The following is a 16,011-nucleotide window of genomic DNA, read 5'->3' as shown; positions in this document are numbered from 1 at the left end:
AAGTAACCTTTTTCGGCCACTGTCAAATTCTAGATTTAATATGCCACATTTATCTGTGTCAGATTAAAGACTTTTATTCAATCTCCTGAAACGTGTCTTCAGCTTCAAACTCAACTGAACAAAGATGTGTGTCAGCTTCCCCCATGGAGAGTTACTGCATATGTGCCTATACCTATGAGGAAGAGAATACACAGTCTGCCTATGTTACACCATACACTATTTTAGAGATATTACATTTTTGATAAAGCCTTTTCCACATTAAATTGGTATTTCTTTACTTGATGAATAAGTGGTGCAACATCACTATTAGAGCTAACACCCCCTTTCCACAAGGAGTGACAGGACACAACTCTTTCTGACACATACGCCTGATGCATCCCAAAATGAGTGCCTTTCAGGAGCGCACTCACTGTTTGAGCCTGTCCGAAACTTGACAGACATTGTTAAAGGTGAACACCGAAGACAGTGCTGCTCTAAGGTACCTGATTCTCCTCATTCACTTCTGGAAACACAGGATCCTAATTAGGTTTGCCAATCTCACACTGATCCCCACTTTTTAAAAAATATATTAAGTAACGTTATGCCTAACTCCCTAGCAGCCATTGGCCTCTTTGTTTAGTACTCTGCTTATTCCTTAGAAAGACAGAAAACTTCTATACTACCAAGAAGTGTATAGTTACACATCAAATTGTGAAGACTTACCGCTGAAGAGACTGTAGCCTTCGTTCTTCTTTATTTCTAGCTAGCCTTTCTTCTTCTTCATCTAGTCTACTAGAAAATTGAGGAAATGAAAGCATAAGAGGAGGAAAAGATATTTCAGTACTAGACATGAGTGTTTAGTCACTTAATTGATTTTCAGAAACGATGTATAGTCTATCCTCATATTCAGACTTCGCAATTGTGTAAAATCACATAGCTGAATAAGTATAATTTTGACAAATTTGTAGAACTGCCTTTTTACATTTCATAGTACTCAAACGCTTCATCAGCTGTAGCAATATGCCATCCACAGCACAATTCAAAGCTTCTTAGGAACAGGTTGCCAACTAGATAAACCGTTCCAAAAGCAAGTCTCCTACTCACCATTTTCCCCACACACTCCCTGCCCCACAGCCCCTTTAGTGTGAGCTTACTGCACACATACATGCAGTTAAGTCTGCTGTTGCTCGTCAGAAGAGCGACGGTGCATAAGCCTTGGATGCCAGAACAATTTATCTTTCCAACAACCGTCCCTATTTAATCTCAAGTAGCCCCCAGGAAAGCAGTCTGCATGAACTGTCTTGGCAGTTGCCTTCCCTGATATGGAGCGAGCAAGGATTTACCCGACTGCATCAGCTACATGATTCCAGGAAGTGCTAAGTCTCCACAGTACATCTAAGCTGTGTGTGCGCAGATATGCTCTACTGAATGCATGCACTAAAGTCACATAACAGAGTAAGAGTTGCAGCATGCAACCATTAGGGATGCCATTAGGAGAAGTTTTGTGACCTACCCTTGAGAAAGCTCAGCTTCACTGAACCATTAGATATACCATATAGGAATTGTAGAACTCTAAAGCAAACGCCAAAGGATATTTATTATTTGTTATTTATTTCTGACAGAATTAATTCAAATTCTTCAGAATCAGTGAATGGACACCTGCCATGCTTCTTTAGGTGCAAAACTGAATGCACTATCTGACGAGGTTTGATATGACAAAAGTTAACACACCTGCTAGTAGAGAAAAGGACAGTTACAGTACCACACGTGCAATTACTAGCATGCAAGAGTGACATCCAGTGGTTAATTATAGCATATAAAATGCATTAAGAGATCTGAAATTCACTTAGAGAACAGAACTGGAAATCAATTTCAATTTTTCCATCTGCTTAATCAGGCCATACATGTCTTTGAACATATTTTTCTTTTAAATACAATCCAATAATTCACAATCTTTGTAACATTTCATGTACAATTCTCTAGTCCCTTGTTCTTTGTTTCCACATAAACAATAAGAAAAATTTGTTTGTTTGTTTGTTTTGTTTTTGGGGGGGGGGGGGGGAAGAGGTTTTTTTTTTAAGCAGCAGGAAACAGATGCAACAGGTCACCTTTACCAAAGAACAATGTTAGATGCTTTTATAAAACTCATCAACTCCCCATGTTTGCACGCCCAGGAAGACTAAAAGCTCCCAGCCTTGGGAACCCTCTGAAAAAATCTGTTGGATGCCTTAGTATCTTATGGCTATGAGGCAGTCTCACCCCATATTTGTGTTGCAAAATATAAAGCCCAATTAATGAAATGCTGGTATAGGATTCAGAACATGTATTTCTTCACTGTATTTAAAAATGCACTAAATAACCTCCAATTTCTAGACACATTGAAGGCATTAAGCTTTTCTTCAAATTCAGAAAGGCTGGAATTATCAACCCCATTTTTTTATTTTGATAAACTGAAGAAGTTCAAGAGAGTGTTTTTAGCACTTTAGCACTTACTTAGTTAATATCTGAAGCCCATGTGATCAGACTCTTGAGAAGTTCAAACACAGGATAAAAATAATGAACTAAAACAATGCATTGACAGTTCTAGGATTTCTGTGGTAGGGACAGAGTCAGATGAGCCAACTACACTGTTGATGTAAGAATTAATGTTCCTAAATATTCCCTGTGCTCAAGGAAATAAGATGTGCTGACTACTTAAATACTGAAACTCCAGCTTCTAAACTCTCAAAAGGAATACTGCTGGTTCAACAGAAGAAGGCTACATCTGAGATCTTGAAGAGTCAATAAAACAGACCTAACGCTGCACTTCTACAGATTTTCCTTCTCCCACTTTCCTCATGCTTCAAAAAAAGAAAAAAAAAATATATATATATACACACACACACACACCCCACATACATACACATATACATACATATACATATATAAATATTTTGGGGGGAAAGGTCTCAAAACTGAGGAAACAGAAAGCAAAAAGGATTCCTGTTGAGAATCAGTGAGTTTAGCAGTAATATCTCAGGCTTCGATGTAATAATACATTCTGAATCCTCTGGAAATAAGCTGAACCCCACTCTGACAAGACCTTTAACTCCTCCAAGTATCAGGAGATTAAGCATGGCACCTTTGGAGTCCTGGCAGAACAAGACTTTCAGCTAACCTTCTGTTTTTAGCATTAGATGTTACAGAACTGACTGATGACTTAGTTGCTAAAACTGAAGTCTAGCGCAGTTCCCCCCCTCCCCCCCCCCACAGGAATTGAACTTGATTTGTTGCCATGTCAGCCACAGGGGCCTACTCAGGTCACCTGTGAGGCAATTGGCAAATCTTGTATAAAATCCAGAAAAGTCGTGCATGACCTCCAGGCCTTATCAGCATAGGGGTAAAGCGTTATCTGCCTTTGCACTAGGATAGACTTGGTAGACCAATCTATCAGCAGAACAGGTACATGCATCTCCCTTTGGGAAAAGAGAAGAGAATGACATAATGTTTAAAATTATTTTCTCATTTCTTGAAAGCCACAGGTACAGCACATCTGTTGGCTTGAAGGCCAGCACTAAATGCTGTACGACTGCAATAAATTCTAAATTAAATTCTAAAAAAGTCTCAAGAGCATGAGCTACAGTTACTTGGAATACTATAGAAATTATTTCAGATAAAGAAAGTCAGTCCACATTCTGTTCATATGAGAAGTAATGGAGGACAAAAGGACCAGAGCTAGCTGGGACTTCACTGCTCTGAAACCTGAGCTCTAAAACTTCAGTGCCACAAGGGAGCATACTGTGCTGTCCCAATAAATACAACTTCCCAGGTGTTTCAGTAGGGAATAAGCAATAGTAACTTCAGATGGCAACACTGATTTACTTATTTTATCTGCCCATCAACTATTTCCTTCCTTTTGAAGGATATTAACCAACTAAAGAATTAAGCTAGGAGAAAAAAAAAGTTTTAAAAGTCCAAGATTTAAGGAACACCTGATTTTTGCAGTATCATTTTGCTTGAAAATAAGTCAGTCATCCTTAATATCTCATAGCAAAAAAAGTATCATCTTGCATCTAGAATATTTGGTTGAATTAGCGAAGACAGCTCATCGCTTAGATACTGACTGACTGCTGGAACCTGGAGGAAACGCTGAAGCGCGGATACTAAATGCCGTGGGACATCGTTACTCAGTTAAACGTCTCCCCCATCCCAGCCCCTTTCTGCTTTACCATAAGCTTTGCTTGAAATAAATTATTTGTTCTGTTATCACGAGAAGCAAGCACTTGCTTGGCCATTCAAATATTTCATGCACAGTTTTAATATGGAATTGTATATTGCCTGTAGACATAAAGCAATATGTAGACATAAAGTAATAGCCTACTCTAGAAACACATATGGGATGCTAGCACTAATAATAGCATCACTTCCAGTGTCACACTGCCTCTAGCTAAATACATCTTTTTTTGTTGTCTTTTTCAAACAACCAAAAAAGTGACCAACATGACTTCACTGCCAAATTGAAAGATTCTTAGTGTATTGGAGAGTAAAAGTTGTAGGAAGGCAGATAGGTTGGGAAGACCAGCAAGCAAAGTTAGTAAAAGGAAACAAGCGTATGTATTTACCTCCTGGAACGCTGCCTTCTGCAGTAACAACAGTAACAGCAACAGACTGCTATGGATACCAGAATGAGTCCAGCTGCTACAGCTATGGCAATAATTAAAGCCTCAAAGTTTACTGAAAAATACGAATATATTCAGCTTGTTAGACTTCAGTATTAATATTATTGGTCCTGCAAATAAGCCCATCGTCAATTAAAATTACTTGAGCTTTATTGTTATTATGCGATATGAGATAACATGCAGCCAAATCAACTGCCATATAATTTTATAAATGATAAAGAATTGCTTAAAATGTTAATTTCCAATACGCCACATTCCATAAAAAATTGTATCTGGGAGCCAGTCATGTTTTTTAATTTCAAGAGCTGCAATACTCACCTTCGTTTTCACTAACACTGAGCCAAAAATTGTCACTTCATTTTATTTTCAACAAGTTAAAACAAGAACACCTTTCACAGACTAGTTTCCTGGTGTATTTGAAGCAGACAAACCTCAATGAAACTGTATATCCCTATGGGATGCTGCTAGATGGAATGTGTAAAAGCTATCAAGGAAATGCGTATCTTTCTGTATTTTTTTACTTTTAGAATTTCTACTAAGAATGTGCTCCATTACAAAGCTTTCATCCTGTTTTAAACTACATGCAATCTAGAAATACAAATCATGCCTAAGCTAGAAGGCATTTCTACAGCAGTAACATCAGAAATAAATTGTCAAGAGCTCCCCTGATATCAGTAGATTAACAGTACTTTGCAGAAGGATGCAGTGTGAGGTTCTTTTAGAAAGAAAAGGTTTGCTTAACAGTTCACAGTAACAGTATTTACTATGAAATGGAAAGCCCAATTTCCTTAAAAATGAACCTTTTCAGTGAAATGTCAATTTCTATTTTTTTTTAACTCTAAGAAATAAAAATCTAAAAGTTTTCTCTTACAACAGTAAAGCACGGAGAACTTCTGCTAAGAACAAAGAGCTAGTAAAGTTCTGCTGTACCGTCTAATCTAGTCCCTTGCTTCGCAGGGATTATATGAAGTGGTAGCTTTCAGAAATTTGGCACGTCCCATTTTAACAGCAATTTTTTTTTTAAACTTCCACTATTCTTACACAAGACTATTCCAGAAGCTCACTGCTCTGAGTGCAACAAGTTTCCTCTAATTTCTAGCTATCACAGTCATTGATAGTTCATCCTCACTTGTTTTTGTCTGTTAGCATCCTGCTGTTTATACACAAATATATAGAAAGTTACATGCCTTTGCTTTGCTGGAGTAAAGCCATGCTTAATCTTTTTCATATAACAAGCTTTCTAACGCCTTGTTTGTTCTCTGCCCCTACCAAGGCTGAATGTAGAATTGTACACAGTATTCCAGAAGTAGCTCCAAAGAAGATTTTACCCCAATGGCTGCATATGCATTGCACTGTATTTTGCAACGTAAAACGTAAAGCAAAAGGAAATTTAAGAACAGTATCTAATCTACAGAGCTACTCCACACTTTTTACCCTTAACTGCACAGCCTTCAACGCCCACAGGGCACATTATTTTTTCAATGACTTAAGCAAAAACAGCATTCAAGAATTTTCAAATGGCTCCACTCCTGTAGTATCGGTTCACTGCTGTGACCGCAATACACGGAAAACTGGAGAGGCGGTTAGGTATTAGAAGTACGCACACATTATACAACATCTTAAAAAACAAAAAAAGTTAAGAACGTGCACTCTTCAGCAACAAGGAGCGGATCTTATTTCTTTGAACCTCAGAAGTATGGCTGAAGAAGTCGGCGAAACCTGCATAATCACATACAACACATGGAATATTTTAACATCAGTGATTTCCAAAGTCTGGATTTCAGCTGGTTAACAGAGCCCTACCACTTAGTAGGTGCCTTGAAGCCACTGGTTCAGTCTAACTATATTAATTGTTTATAAATAAAGAACCATTTTCAATGACTGTGTTTCATAGGTCCAGAAGCTTCAGGATCATGGCTCCAAATCACAACCACTACTTTTCCCCTCAAACTAAATTCTCAAGAAAAAGTAGTAGTAAGCAGTAGTCTTATTTTAGTCCAAGTGCACTGACACATTTCTATAGCAAAAGTAAAATTAGTACCTACTCCAGCAAACTCCCCATCGAGCATCTGAGAGGCGACATAAGGAAGACGGTGGAAGAAGGCTCCTTACAGGATAGTCGATACAAGCGTTGTTTGTATAACACCAAAGGCACTGTGCAAGAAGAAAAAATTATATCTTCAGAAAACAGTTTACAATTTAGTGCTACAATATATACCCCTTCAACAGAGAGAATTCTTAAGTAAGCAACTACAGTACTGTGTTGATACTGCTTTATAGGATGGAACGTAAAGAAGTTCTGGTACAATTTATAAGTACAAACTAAATTTCATATTTATAGGTAATAAGAGTAATAAATATTTACCAACTAGCCTGAAAAGGATACTGGGACATATTGAGGTACTTGGTACACTTGGGGGTAAAATGGGTTTGAGTTAAGAATAACTGAAATTAACAAGAATTACAAAATAAGAAAGCAAACTGTTCAACCTCTTAAAAAATTTAAAATATCCAATATAGTTGAGGAATACAAATACCTTCAAGAATTTTACTTCAGCCCTATAATTTGACCATCAGCAGAAATAAAACAATAAAGAACCCTTACAATTCTGCAGCAAATTTGCTGCAAAGTAATAAAAAAGATACAGCCTTGTCCGTCTGTGTTGCAAAATACCTTGGGTATATTAATTGTCCACATCTACATATTTTTATTTTCTTTTAACTTTAAATTTCTTAGGTGTCCTATAATACAATATCAGCATAACCTTTCTCCTTTTTACGTCACCACTAAACGTCAAAGTTAGTTTTGTTTTTAATCTGATAAAACAGTTACTCATTCAAAATTCCTTTACCACACAACTCAACCAGTAAAGAAGTTCTGGACGATGGTAACAGGAACCCTTGACAGAACAGGTTTGGTTTTTTTTTTTCCCCTCCAAAGATTCATTATAGAAGATCACATCTAGGAACTATGTGTTATCTAACAATACCATCAGGAACATAACCCTAAGAAACAGTGATCAATTGTGCAAAGTCAGTTAACTTTCTCTAAAGGGTTAGAAAACATTACATACAAAGGAAACTTCGTACTAGATTTTCCACCTTCAAAAGAAGTGAAGAGATAATACAACTTACTTATAATTGGTAAACTGCACGAGTCACAAATATTTCCACAAAGACACTTCAACAAAAACAACTGAGAGTTAGATAAAAAATACGCTTTTGGGGGAAAGGGAGCTCAGCTATTTAATAATAAAAATAATTCATTCAAAAATAATTAAGCGAACACAGGTGAGAAAAGTCCTTGTGAAACTTGACTAGAATGCAATGCTGACCCTGTTTTAAGCACAAGGCTAGACTAGACGACCTCCTGATGTCTCTTTTAAGCTGAACGACTCTAGACTGCTGGCGACAATCAGCAGCACAAAATCAAGTTATAAAAAGATAGCCTAAACACATGAGGGTGAAACACTTCTTTAACTGGAATCCTCGAACACATAACCTATAAATAGAATGTTGAAAATATTTTGGTTTTTTTGGAGGTAAATCACATAACCTTTCACAACATGCTAGCAACCAAGTTCACACTGCGATGGTTATCACTAGCCTTAACTTAGTAGAGTCTCACATACATAATCAAGTACAACATTATGACCTCAGTTTATGCTTATTATAAGGATACATTTGCAGCACTAAAAGAGATAAGACAGCAACCATGAACACAAAATGCTACTTTCTCTATTATCAGTCACAATTTATACGTGATTTATCCCAACCTCTCTCTCAAAAAAAATTCCAAATATTTATTAGTAGAACAAAGATGGGAACGATATAAAACCATAGTTATGGGAAAGATGTGTTTGTCTTTAAAAATGAGACTTTGGAAAGCTCTCTGGAGCACCGAGGCTCTACACATGCACGTAGGTTTTACTATGTAATCTTACTCAGTAACTATTGTGTGCAGTACAGATTTCGTCTTAGAATGTCTAATTTCTACACTGTCATATGGAGTTATAAATATGAAGAAAAGACTTTTTTGCAAGGCATTAAGCACCAGACATTTACACGTTATCTGTTAACAGACAAAGTTATTTTGTATTGTTTTTATCTATTCACCGAAAGTTTATTTTATCTGCTGCTGCCATCTATATCGTCTCCAATACAAGAAGTTGCAAATTTTTCTGCTGAAGCAATTAAAACAGAAGACTTCAGCAATCCTATGCTTTTGGTTTGCTCACACAAATGGTAATGGCTTTGTTCTGTAGCCTTTTTTTTAATATATGTGCAAATTGATTGAATCAAATCTAAACTCATCTCTTCAAGGTCATCACTGACGATACTGCAGAGGTTTCACTGAATCATCCATCATTCTGTCATCAAAACAAGTCTGGACGCTCTCAATGGCTTGACAGATTCTGAGAATAATGTGTCTATAACTCTCTTCGTGTGTTCAGCACACAAACACAGCCAAAGGATTTTTCTCTCACAAGGTGAACATACAGCCCTCAGGTTAACAAATTTTGTGTTTGTGTATCTGCTAATTTGCTAGTTTCAGACCTTACAGGCAGCACTAGCCCCTATCTGAAGCCAAATTACTATAAAAACTGCACATCAGACAGTAATGAATATTTACTAATGAGCAATATTTTCCATTTCCCACATTATATTTCAGAAGATGAAAAGAAGAGTTCTTTTCACAATGCTGTGATTATGACGACACGGGTCTAACAGCACACAAGAAGCAACCACACAGGACAAGAAAATTAATATTTTTCCTTTTGTTTTAAAAAAGCCAAGAGATATCTAACAAATACACAAGCATAAATGGCTAAACTTAGAAATTTCTCAATTTTCCCCAGTGAAAAAGCTTTACATTAACTTTTGTAATTTAAAGACCCCTGAAATATTTCTTTGCACTGACACCTGAAGTTAGAATTGGAGACAAGCAGGTACTTCTCCCCTTGCTTTTATTAGGGAGTTTTCTTCTACACTGCAGAGAATCTGCAAGAGACAGATAGCTTTTATATAGTTATCACTACCCTCATTGTGGAGCTACAGATGTTTCGAGCAAAGGACAGAGAACAATTTCCAACTGCAGTAAACATCTACCATAATTGCAATCTCACTGGAAATCAAGACATTTAGCTATGGACATAGTGATCCAGCCTGGTAAACTTAAGCACTTACAGTCTCATGAAGCCAAAGGAGAGGCAGACGTATCTGAAGACCTACAGACATGATCTAGTCTGCCTCAGTCAAATGCATTGCTAAAGGTGTCTCTAGGGATTGGCATTTATAGTTTGCTTAAAATCATTTTCTAGCTGTTCTGCTCAGAATATAGGAAACACAAGGCGTTTCATCCACATAAGTTTTAGCTTATCTAGGCTTCACACAAGATGAAAACCTAACTGAGTGCTGCTGGCAAAAGGAGGACAGGAATCTAAACCAGTAACAACATCAGCTGCCTCATGAAAGCACTGAGCATTCATTCACTGAAACTGGAAGCCTGGATTCTATATGGTGAGTCCTCTCCAGACAGAGCAGAGAAATACCTCAAAAGACAAAACCATGGAGCACCCCGGGAGAGTGATAGCACATTGTCACAGAGTGAGGAAGAAAGGAAGCAGGGTATCAGCAGACTGTAACATTTTAACTGTTTAAATAAAAAAAAAGAGACTAGAACTGACTGATCTTGATTTCCTCTTATTAACGGTAGTTTGACTAGATTCACCATGTAAAAAAAAAAAAATTGCTTTCCATTGGCCACATTATTGAAGAACAGCCTTAAATATTAACACTACTTTGTTGGTCCTTCTGCTCCATCTAAGTCTATTTTGTTTAATTATGATTTTTACATAGTACAACACTTCAACACTGTCTTATTAAATGGAAAACCACCAGTCAAAAAAAGATGTTAAAATCTTACCAAAACATTTTTCAGACATTCTTCACAGGACCTCTGGGAAAACTCTGAACATGCTAGGAAAATAAAACACACATAGATATCATATTTATTTTTACTCAAAAATACCAAACACTTAATATTTAAATTAGTGGTTTTTCTTCTTTTAGGTACATACCTATAATCTTACCTGCGGTTGAAAGTTAAAAAAGAGATCTATGAAGAACATGATTTCAAGTAACAATAAAAAAGTATTTACAAACATAGGAGACAAAGTTAGTAAATAAGAGGTCAACAAGAACTCCTAACACGAAAGCCAAGTGATACAGGAGTTAATCTATGTTCTACTTGAAATTAAAAAAAAAAAAAAATCTAAAAAAGAAAAAACCTGCTGATGTTCACATTGCCTGAAGATTCCAGTCAACAGCTATAGCCTTCATTTAGGAGTACAGAATGCATCTTTAGAGGTGAGAATATCTCTGAATTAGGGATCTAATTCTACTTTTAATGAAAAACAGTGCGTTAATCATAAGCAGTTATCAACTGAAGCTAATTTTTTGGCAGGCTTTGAGATGGCTACATAGTTCAATATTTGCTTTTTGTAGTTCAGTATTCTACCTTTGTCATTCTAACTCTTAACACAAAACTCATTTTAAGTATCAGTATATTTAGCCTTAATACATCTGTACACTTACTGGTTTCTATAGTACCAATTAGCATGTAACTGAGAAACAGCCTAAGACTAAGGTCCATATATCAATTTGGGGGGGGGGGGGGGAAGAAAAGGGGAGGAATGACAAAGTTCTAAAATAGTTCTCAATTTAATCTCAAAAATTTTCAAATAGGATTATTCCACATGAACAACGATGTAGCATACTTACAATTTAAATACTTCATCACACTTTTAATTAAAGATTTGAAACTTCTAAACAAACCAGCTTCCTAAACATCAATTAAAGAGGTTCTGTCACAAACATGCAAGTATACCACGGACGACTTAAAAATTTGGTTTAAGTTACATTTTAAGTAACTGAACCATCCACAGTAAAGAAAAGCAATCTAACGTTCATTAGATCCTTATCAAATGAGGAAGTTTCACAAGCTTTTCACACTGTTTTAACCGCCTTCTTACGAACAAAAGTACAGCAGACAACCTATAACAGCATGTAGCTGAAAGACTGGGGTGTAAATTATACAAGAAATAATAGAAATCTAATTTTATTTTTAGGTTTATTATACGAGAGCATCATGTAACATTTCTTAATGAAAATTATTTTAAAATACATAATTACAACATATACCTCAAATCAATCTCATTTCCCTCATAGAAAGCATTGATATAATTTACCGGAACACCAACCAGTGCTTTACTATATTTTGCTGTTAAACTGACTGGGCGGGGGAATGGATTTAGACCTGCCCCTGACCTGGATTAACACTAGCCTAAAGATCTTCATGTAGTGCTGCAAAAAGCGTAACATTACCATGAGTAATTGGAAGACAAATGTTTTATTTTGACTTGTACATTCCCCTGGGTCACTTATCTTCCAAAGAGATACAAGTATCCCTGATTACGGTGTTCTCTCCAAGAGCAGAGGATAGAACAAAACATTTCTTGAGTAGCAAAAGAAAAACACCCAGCCCCTGCAATCCCTCTTACTATAGCAGTATGGATACCAATATATTACACCAAAAAAACTTTAACATTTTTTGATTCAGATAGATACCAGTTGACAGTCTCCCTCTAATATTTCAAGAGGTTACAGTACTATTTTTATCAGGGAAAAAATGTGAGCCATAGTACCACTATGCTGTATTCATGTTGTATTTTAAATGATACTTTTCAAACATGATGATCCCTTCCTATATGTTAATGTACAATATCGGTTTCAACTATCTAATTAAAACAGATAAAATGCATTAAAACAAAAAATCATTTATCTACACTAAGCCTAAGCCTGGTTTACCGAACAGGAGGAGCATTATTTTGATAAGGGGTATAATTTTCACCAAAATAGTTGTATCAGTACAAGACCTTACAGAGAGCCAGTTGTAATTGTATAAAGATTATATTCTCACAAGAAGAAAGGAAAAAGCTATTGCTGCTCATGCTCTTCTTTTTAACCACTAGAATTCTGCCAACCATACAGGAATTTTACTAAGCTAACTATACAGCAATTATTTGTATTACCTCAATTTCTAGGAGACCTACTCATCGACCAGAGTGTTCTGCATTTGTGCAGTATTAAAGTCTGTTCCTCCCCAAAATACAGTTAAAATAGAATTGCATGGACAATAAAACTCTATTTCGTTTAAAAAACAGCTTTCTCCTTCTGCAAATGTTTTTGGGCATGAACGTAGCCTATACAGCGGTTTTTCAGGAAGATCGGGCTCTAAAACATCATCTCAGTCAGCGTACCCCAAAGACTGCCATTCAACCCTAAGATTAGTGATATTTCTAATTTGGTCTTACTGTTCTACTTAAAAAAAACACCATACAGAACATGACCACTCAAATAGTCAGGAACCTTTCAACTCCTACACTAAGTATATCTAGAGCTAATTTATATTAATTTGTTCTCTGCCCACATTCTCAACATAACATTGTTCTTTAGCTTAAGCAGTTCTTCCCTCCTACTGGTACACTTAGAGAAAGTACTCTTATTCCCCCTCAGCCTTTGTTTTGCTCCAGTAAATAAGCCACACTCTTCTAGGTCTTTTCTCAAACACAGAAATATACCACTGTTGTAGCTCTACTTTGTGGCAGTCCAACTTTGTTGAACATACAGAATATTTAACGGTATGCCATGCAACGTTCTGCAATCTTACACAGTAGCAATAAAACTTTCTTTTCACAAGAGCATCACTTTGGCAACTCATAGGTGTATCTCCCTACTTTTTTCCAACTGTTCAGCTCTCAGATTATAAGAAAGTTAGAATACCAGTCCTGTGATATAACCTCCTTTTACTACTCAGCTTAATCTATTTCTATTATTTAGTCCTTCAACGTCACCCACATCTTTCTATTTAATATCATGATCCTTCTCTGTATCAACAACCAACTTTCTGTAACGAGCAAACTCCTAAATTAAGCAATAAAAATATTTGGTTAAGCAACTCCACTACTTTCACCCACCCAAGTTTCTCCTCAAATCAATATCTTTAGTTTGGCTTGTGTTTCTGAGCACCATTAGAAACTGATTAGCCTAGTTATTAGGAGGTCTGCCTTTTGTTCTTTCCTCTCTAACAGCTGAGCAGCACGGATAGTTCATCTTCTGTCTCAAGTCAGTTGTCTCATAAAATTGGACACTTCCTTTTCAAGTTTAGACCATTTCGTAAAACAAAGGGAACTCCTCAAATTGGACTCTGAAAACCTGACAAGATCCACTTGAGAGACCCTAAATGAATGAAAACTAACCTTACTAGTCACATGGGTTAACAGCAACCAAATCGGAGGGAGAGCGTTATCAACTGCTTTCCACGAGCTCCTAGGATGTAAATGATGCAAACAAGATGGCAAGGGCATCTGAGCTGGCTCCTCATTCCAAGCCAAATTTCTCTTTACCAACAGGGAGAGAAAAGACACAGGTGATAGTTTCCTTGCAGCAAAACTCCTGAAAACTCCACTGCCGCACACACTGACCAGCAACACAAATCCTAGCGCCTGCCATCCTCTTATTGAGTCGGAAGCTTGAAGACACCGTCTTTGAGGGAGGCCACCTGCTTCGTCACACCTGTGGCGAAGGGAGAGCCGAGCAGCAGGCTGCACGACCGGCTGCGCTGCTCCCACACCCGACAGCCTGCTCCGAAAGGCAGGGGAGGAGGATTAAAGCAAACCCCGACCCCGGTCGCCTCTCCAAAGGCGCTTCCGGACGCAGGAGCGGGGGGAGACCCCGGGCCGAGCCCGCTGCGCCCCCGCAGCCCGGCTCGGGGCGAGCTGACACGGGAGACTCCCCCCCCCGCCCCCGAGCGCGGCCCGGCCCGGCAGGCAGCAACGCGCCGGGGAAGCCCTGCGGGGAGGAGGCCCGCAGCCCCACAGCCGCGCCCGCGCAGCCAGGCGGCCGGGCGGGAGGGAGGGCGGGAGGCCGGCCAGCGAGGGCTGCGCGCTGCCCCGCGACTGCCCCCCAGGCCGAGCCGCGGGCGGCGACCCCGCCAGCTCCCCGCCTCTCCTTACCCTGCGCCGGTGCTGGCGAGGCCGTGCCGGCGAGCTGGGCCAGCCCCGCCCCGGCGCGGCCCCTCACCAGCGCCAAGCCCAGCAGCCACAGCCACAGCCGCAGCGCCTCCATGGCGATAGCCGCCCTCGCCTCAGCGGCCACAGCCCCCCGCGCGCGCGCGCGCGCGTCAGGAAGCGCCGGCGCGCGCAGGCGCGAACGGCCGCGGGCGGGGCGGGGGAGGGGGAAGCAGCGCGCTTCGCGGTGGCCTGACAGGGCCGAGGGCGGGCGGGGATGGCGGCGGCGGCCGAGGGGCCCGGGGTGGCGGAGGCATCCGCTTCACAGGCCGGGGTTGCCTCGCAGGCGCCTGGAGGGGAGCGGTTCCCCCTCCACGAGCTCCTGGGGTGCGTCTGGCGTGTGCTTGGTGCGCCAGGGCCCTCTGGCATGCATGCAGGCAGCCAAGCCGTTCCCTTGAAGCAGAGAGCTGATGCGTAGTACGTGGCAGCAGTCATCACCTCTGCCATCCTTTTTCTCCTCTGCAAATGAATTAGTTATTCATAGTCCTTTGTAGGCTTGTATCTGAGATTTGCCAGCTCTTTCTTCTCCCCCTCAAGGTTTGCAATTATTTTGGTTTAACCCTCTTTTTTTTCCTTCCTTCGTTGTGTAAACTCTTCGAGCCGCTGTGGGGGGCAAGGAGACTATAAGGACCCCTTGCTCTGATCTCCTGCTTCCTCAGGCTGCTTAGCTGCAAAGATGACCAGCAAGCTGCTAAAGCCCACTGAGATCAATGGTATCGCCACGTTGAGGCTGACCAGAGAGGGGAATAAGGAGACTGAGACAAACAAGAAAATTTGTCATGACCTTCCCACTTTAAGAGATTAATGAGTCATTGCAGTCCAGTGTCCAGTATGAAGAAAAGCAGGACAAGCAGGAAACTTACGGCATCTCGGTAGCACTAGACAACTGTGGCAACTAGGCAATTGAATGAAGCCCTTAATGGCCAACAGGGTGATGTGTCCTGCTTTGCTTTGGCAGCCAACTTTGCCTTAATGAGATGATCCTGTAGCTGAATTTTGTCAGCTTCTCTGCAATCTTGCTCAGTAAAGGGAAGTTTGATACTGGGCGGGAGGTAATCAGAGCTCGTGTACCCAGCACAGAGTTTTAGGGGGGCTGAAAGGCTCTATTTCAAGGAGGAAGCAAAAGCTCCCTCTTATGTGGTACTGACTGAGTCAGCAATAACATCAGTTGCTTGTGACCCTCTTTCACAAACAAGGCAGCATTTCAAACACTTTCATTAGTTCTGTGATGTCATTACTATTGA

General features: G+C 39.5%; 1 protein-coding gene across 3 annotated transcripts in view; it reads right to left on the bottom strand.

The window, feature by feature from the left end:
• The window catches only part of PTTG1IP2 (PTTG1IP family member 2), a 34,661-nt gene extending 19,612 nt beyond the window's left edge, over positions 1-15,049 (bottom strand). For 2 of the 3 annotated variants that reach the window (XR_011139608.1, XR_011139607.1), the window contains exons 1-5: positions 14,714-14,906; positions 10,564-10,616; positions 6,683-6,791; positions 4,581-4,692; positions 703-771 (exon numbers count right to left, since the gene is read on the bottom strand). Coding sequence is in view for 1 of the 3 variants with exons in the window: in XM_068934780.1 (XP_068790881.1) it covers positions 703-771; positions 4,581-4,692; positions 6,683-6,791; positions 10,564-10,616; positions 14,714-14,825 (455 nt within the window). In the remaining 2 variants the exon portion in view is untranslated. Of the gene's footprint in view, positions 1-702; positions 772-4,580; positions 4,693-6,682; positions 6,792-10,563; positions 10,617-14,713 lie in introns of all 3 variants that reach the window. The other variant, XM_068934780.1, reaches the window with a different exon arrangement.
• Positions 15,050-16,011: the final 962 nt, after the last annotated feature.

The sequence above is a fragment of the Struthio camelus genome, chromosome 2, assembly GCF_040807025.1.
Source record: "Struthio camelus isolate bStrCam1 chromosome 2, bStrCam1.hap1, whole genome shotgun sequence".
Taxonomy (NCBI): Eukaryota; Metazoa; Chordata; class Aves; order Struthioniformes; family Struthionidae; genus Struthio; species Struthio camelus.
The sequence above is the reverse complement of the archived record's forward strand: the minus strand, read 5'-3'. Positions and strand labels throughout refer to the sequence as shown.